The sequence below is a fragment of the Brassica oleracea genome, unplaced genomic scaffold (assembly GCF_000695525.1).
Source record: "Brassica oleracea var. oleracea cultivar TO1000 unplaced genomic scaffold, BOL UnpScaffold00758, whole genome shotgun sequence".
Classification (NCBI taxonomy): domain Eukaryota; kingdom Viridiplantae; phylum Streptophyta; class Magnoliopsida; order Brassicales; family Brassicaceae; genus Brassica; species Brassica oleracea.
The window spans coordinates 94,952-100,569 of NW_013617448.1; the positions used below are offsets into that span (position 1 = coordinate 94,952).

General features: G+C 43.9%; 1 protein-coding gene across 1 annotated transcript; it reads right to left on the reverse strand.

Annotated features, from left to right (window-relative positions):
* Window positions 1-733: 733 nt before the first annotated feature.
* On the reverse strand, window positions 734-2,047 carry LOC106320004. The gene is made up of 2 exons (XM_013758373.1): window positions 1,385-2,047; window positions 734-947 (listed from the first exon to the last, which is right to left on the reverse strand). Exons 1-2 carry the CDS (start codon window positions 1,863-1,865, stop codon window positions 940-942), a joined length of 489 nt encoding a protein of 162 aa, XP_013613827.1. The 5' UTR covers window positions 1,866-2,047; the 3' UTR covers window positions 734-939.
* Window positions 2,048-5,618: the final 3,571 nt, after the last annotated feature.

Here is a 5,618-nt window from a genome sequence, read left to right on the forward strand (position 1 = left end):
CTTCTACAAACTTCACATCCCGTGATACTAGAACTCTTCTTCCTTCTGGATCATAGCATTTGTATCCCTTCTGTGTTGTAGAGTAGCCTATGAATACAGCCTTTGTACTCCTTGCTTCCAACTTGTTCCTCATCTGTCCCGGAATCAACACGTAGCACAGACATCCAAAGACTCTCAAGTGTTCTACGAATGGCTTGTGTTTATTCAAGACCTCAAATGGTGCCTGACCTTCAAGGATCTTTGTAGGTGTCCGGTTGATCAAGTAGCAAGCAGTGGCCACATCATCACTCCAAAACCTTTTGGGAACATTTGCTTGAAACATTAATGACCGAGCAGTCTCCATGAGATGTCGATTCTTCCTCTCAGCCACACCATTCTGTTGAGGTGTGTAAGGACAGCTTGTTTGATGAAGAATCCCATGATGAGCTAGATGATACTTGAATGCATGGCTAGTGTACTCTCCTCCATTATCTGATCTAAAGATTTTAATCTTAGCATGATAATGGTTAGTCACATAAGCTTGAAAGTTTTTAAATGCATCAAGAACTCTATCTTTAGATGGGATTAAGGTTAACCAGGTGTATTTGGATTTTTCATCAATGAATGTGACAAAATACTTATGATTCTCCCTAGATAAACAAGGTATCAAAATGAATCAAATCAAAGCATTTCTCATAAACAGTAGATGACCTTTGAAACACAGTTTTACAATGTTTGCCTAAAATGTAAGCTTCACAGTCTTTATTTTCAAAATTAACACCTGGCAACATCAAATTCAAAGCTCTACTATGAGGATGTCCTAATCTAGCATGCCACAAAACATTCTTATTCAAGCTAGAAGTAGTGGTAAATGAACAACTAAAATCAGAAACAGGAGCTAATTCTTCAAGCATGTAAAGATCCCCTTTAGTAACTCCTTTTCCAATCAACTGGCTGCTCTCAATATCCTGAAACTTCACATCATTAGGACTAAAGATAACATTGCAATGAAGATCAGTAGTACACTGCTTTACTGATAGTAAGTTTGATGTGAATTCTGGCATGTAGAATGCTCTAGTATGTTTATTAAATAGTTTTAAGTTTCCTATTCCTCTAATAGAAATTTTATCTCCATTTGCAATCATCACATGTCCATTAGCAGGTTCAATATCTTTAATCAAACTAGTGTCACTAATCATGTGATGAGATGCACCAGAATCAACTACTAATGGTTTAGTCATGTTATTAGCCGTGAGACAATGTATACATGATGACTTGAGAGAATGATCAGTCCTAGCAAGACTAGCATATGCATGATCCGGTTTGGCAATTCCATGTTTCTCAAGGCTATTATCATTATTCTTAACTATCATTGATGCACCAAAGGAATAACCACAAGTGTTACCGTTTTCCTTAAGCATCTTGATGAGGGAGTCAATGTCTGATCTCCTAATGTAGTCTTGCTCCCCTCCTCGGTGATTTGGATTGCCTGCATACGCCACCAAGGACTTGCCGTCACTCTTCCTTCCTCCTTCATCATTGCTCATTTCTGAGGGGCCAGCACTGCTTGATCCTTCACTCACATTCGCCCTGGCATCTCTCTCCTTCAAGAACTTGGCCGGCTTCAAATGGGGGTGGAGTATCCAGCACTGGCTCTTCTTGTGACCATGCTTCTTGCAATGATCACAACTCCCATTGAACTTCCTGTCTTCAAACTTGCTGTAGCCGGCCTTGTTTGCTTGAGGAGCTTCATCAGAGTTGGTTTGCGCAGCCTGATTTGCCAGTGACATTTCCCCTTTGCTTCCAAACAATCCAATAGACCCCTGCTCCTTCTGAATTTGAGAGCACACCTCCTCAAGGTCTGGTAGCTTATCCGCTCTCAACATGTGCTTAATCAGTGAGTAGTAAGCCGGATTCAAGGTAAGCAAGAGTCCAAAGACCTTATCCTGCTACCTCCTCTCATTAAGCAGCTCTGGATCGATTGTGCTTGGCCTCAGCATCTCCAGCTCTGACCATAAGGACCGGAACCTCCCCAAATGCTTGGTGAATTCCATGTCATCTTGTGCCAAGCCGTTTATGGCTTTTTTTACTTCAAACACTCGGTGAAGGTTTGAAACATTCCCATACACCTTCTTCAGGGTGTCCCATAGCTCCTTAGCTGACTCACAATAGCTGTAAGCCTCTAGGATCGCCGGTTCTAGAGAGGCATGAAGAACGGACATCACAAGCATGTCTTCTCGCTGCCACTTCTCTACGGCCGTTTCATTTGAGACCTCTTCCGAGTCTTCTCCCTGAGTAATGAGCTGCAGAGCTTCACCATCCGTGAGATGCTTCCACAAACCCTTACTTCCCACTGTGGTTCTCACCATCCGAGACCACACCAAGTAGTTACTCCCCTTGAAAGTAACCGCCACCTTCATGTGCATGCTCATCCCTCCATCCATCTTCAACAGCTTGTTCTTGACCTACTTGTAGAAGATTTTGAACTTGAGACTAGACTGCACCAACACTTCAAGAAATCACAACACACACGCAACACTTCAATCTTGTAACCACGGAAGACTTGAGGCTAGAGACTCCAAGTAACCTTCAAAGCTTTAGCCTTTAGCCCATGCAAAGAACTCAGATTCTCAACAACCTGGCTCTGATACCATATAAGTTTTAGAGTATAAAGAGTAATCTGAGAGTTTAGAAGAGATTAGAGAAGTATTAGAGATGATTTAGACTAAAGGATGAAATCAAGAGACTAAGAGAAAAGCCATGGAGGCTAAGAATAATCTGAACTGTCTAATCTTTATTATCAATGAGGTTACAATATATATAAGAGAGACATTAGGGCTTTTAGGTAAAGGGAAATGGCACTAGTCTAAGTATGTGAAGTCAAGGTTGAATGTTTGAAAAGAACGGACAGGAAGGTATACACGCTTTTGGCTTTACAGCCTGTCCAAGAGCTGGATAGATAAGATGCGCTCCAACCTTATCTATAAACGGTCTGATCCGTTCCAAACCTTCCATGTCTGATGGTGGCACTGCCTTCCATCTTCCTTCTCCTTCACGTTCTCTCATATGTACGGTCATGCCCTATCCGTACATGCCATGCCCTATTCGTACATGCCATGCCCTAACTTTGCACAACCTCTAAACGGACTTTAAAGGTGATTCAAGTCATCATGGTCGAGGTGATCCGTACTGGCCATACACTGGCCGTACCGTCCATACACACGCCGTCCATTCCCTCTCCCATTACTCTCCTAACTCCTCTTCTCTTATCATAATTGATTCCTCATCTCAACACCTTAGTCATTCCTAGCTTAGATCATTTCAACTCATACGCAGCGGATATTCTCTACTTAACCATTGGTCTACAACCAATATAATACTTGTATGGTCGAATCACCTCAGCTAATGGTTAGTATACTCAACTACCAGCTAGCTCCAAGGTTGATCCTGAACCCAAATCAAGTCATACAAAAATGATGTTCCATTCCCCTAACCATTCTATCTATATCTATGCAACATTGCTAGATCATACCATTTCCACATCCACAGAGCTTGTTAGCTCATTGTCCCAACTGACTTAGCTGTTTAGCTAGCTCATCCAGCTAGCTGAGCTGAACCACTTCACTTGAGGTTCCATCACTCTCTTCCAGCTGATAGAGCAGCGAGGTAGCTTCGACCAGCTCCCTGTCTACTCGTACAACTCTCTTATACCTGCATAAATTCTTCCCTTCAGTACTTAGTCATTCAGCCAACCATCCCCACAGACCAAATACTTTTGGGAAGTCTTCAGCTACATTTCTGGCCACTTCCAAAAGTGCTCCAAAAATTAATTAAAATTCATGAAAACTCATGATAAATCCCAACTAAGAGATTCCCATAATCGGAATCCAATGAATCGACCCAGATCATATGGATCCCGATCATGATCAGTCCGGCCAAGGCCATGGACATCACCCCTGAACCGGCCAAGGCCATGGTTCAGTGCTATCAAGTCTTAAGCGTATGCTCCCCTGGAGCCAAGTACTCTCATGGACTAATAATGCCCATCAGATCCTAAGTCAATCAACCAACCACCCCACATGACTCAGAACTGATGAATCTTCACACTTACCTAACCGGCCATGGAACCATGTCCCACTGAACCCGATCAATCTTGCTCTTACAACCGGTGCATCCTTTGATCAATCAGATCAGACACCTTGATCCATCACCTATGGATCAGGTCGTCCATCCTTGCCCAAGACCAGATAACACACGGCCTTCTTTGGATAAACACACCCGGCCCCATACTTGTGGTCTATGCCACTTAGTACTGGTCTTACTCACCTCCACGGCTTGCTTATGGTTCCAAACGCATTGGACCTTGCACTCCACATGGTACCTCATGTACTAAGACCCCCATGTGTCTCCTCCATGAGTCGGATCATTGATTCACACCATGATCAGAACCAAGACACACCATGATCCACCATGGATCACTATCCAATGAGTGGCCTCTAATTTCCATCCCACATGGATGAGTTAGATCAACTAAGATCCGCCACTTCTCTCAGGGTCCTGGATCCTTAGTTTACATCACAATATATGGTCTTCAAGGGGCGTGCCATACTTGGCCTTAACCGCACCACAAGAGACAGAAACATAACCTTGAAAGTAATTATAAAATCAGTTACCTTATACATGATCTGATTAGATCAAGTGCCTTTCCTTATTAAGTTCGGCCATGCTCCTCCAGTGCATGCCTCTATAAATCCTTATAACATACCTCCTGTATTGATAAGATCCATTCATGGGTCGCACCCCTGATCCCTTCCATGGAACTTCCATGAAACCAGTTTCTCCACTGCATCCGCCTTCAAGGCTGTTCATGCCTTTAAGAGTGAAGTCCGGCCTTCTCCCTTATCTCCTGGGTATTTGAGTTTGTTCCCAAGATGTAGAGTAAGCCTAGGACGTGTTCATCAGTGGTGAAAACCCACCACAAGGTCGTTCATAACTTCCCTTGCACTTCCATGAAACTGCCCTTAAGGCTATCTTGGCCTTTGGGAATGAATTCCGGTCATCTACCTTCTTTCCTCACCATTTGCGTATGTTCTCAGGCCCTGGAGGATGCTTTAGGTGATAACATCACGGATCAAAGCCACCAGAAAGTCTTTCATAATATCCTCCCCTTGATCTCTCCCAAAACTGCCTCTTTGTGGCCTTCACACCACCATGGGTCTTGGATTGGGAATCCGACCAACTATCTATCTTTTCTCTGTGTTTTTTTGTGTTTCAGGGTGTAGGAGGAAGCCCTGGTGTGCCTTCGCCTGCCTTTTATAGAAGAAGGGGTGGTTACATCTTAACCATTGCATCCCTTCGGTATCAATTCTGGCTATTGATTTAATCAATGGTACAGATTGCACCCTTTCGCCTATGGCAGTTACCAGACGTCCTGGAACTGTCAAACCACTCCTGGACATGTCTAAAACAAGCCTATAAGGATTGCCCATGCTCCTGGCTCAATCCAAAGAGCCCACCAGCCCATCGGCACACACGGGTCACCCATATGGCCCGGCCACTGTCCAGACCCGGCCCAACTGCCCGAGACCTGAACACTCAGTCCAGCTGAGTTGAGCTGATCCCCAGCTGACCCAGCTGAG

Bases quoted from the DNA above. Each gene is read 5' to 3' on its own strand.
- LOC106320004 (XM_013758373.1), bottom strand. From the start codon at position 1,865: ATGTTGAGAGCGGATAAGCTACCAGACCTTGAGGAGGTGTGCTCTCAA.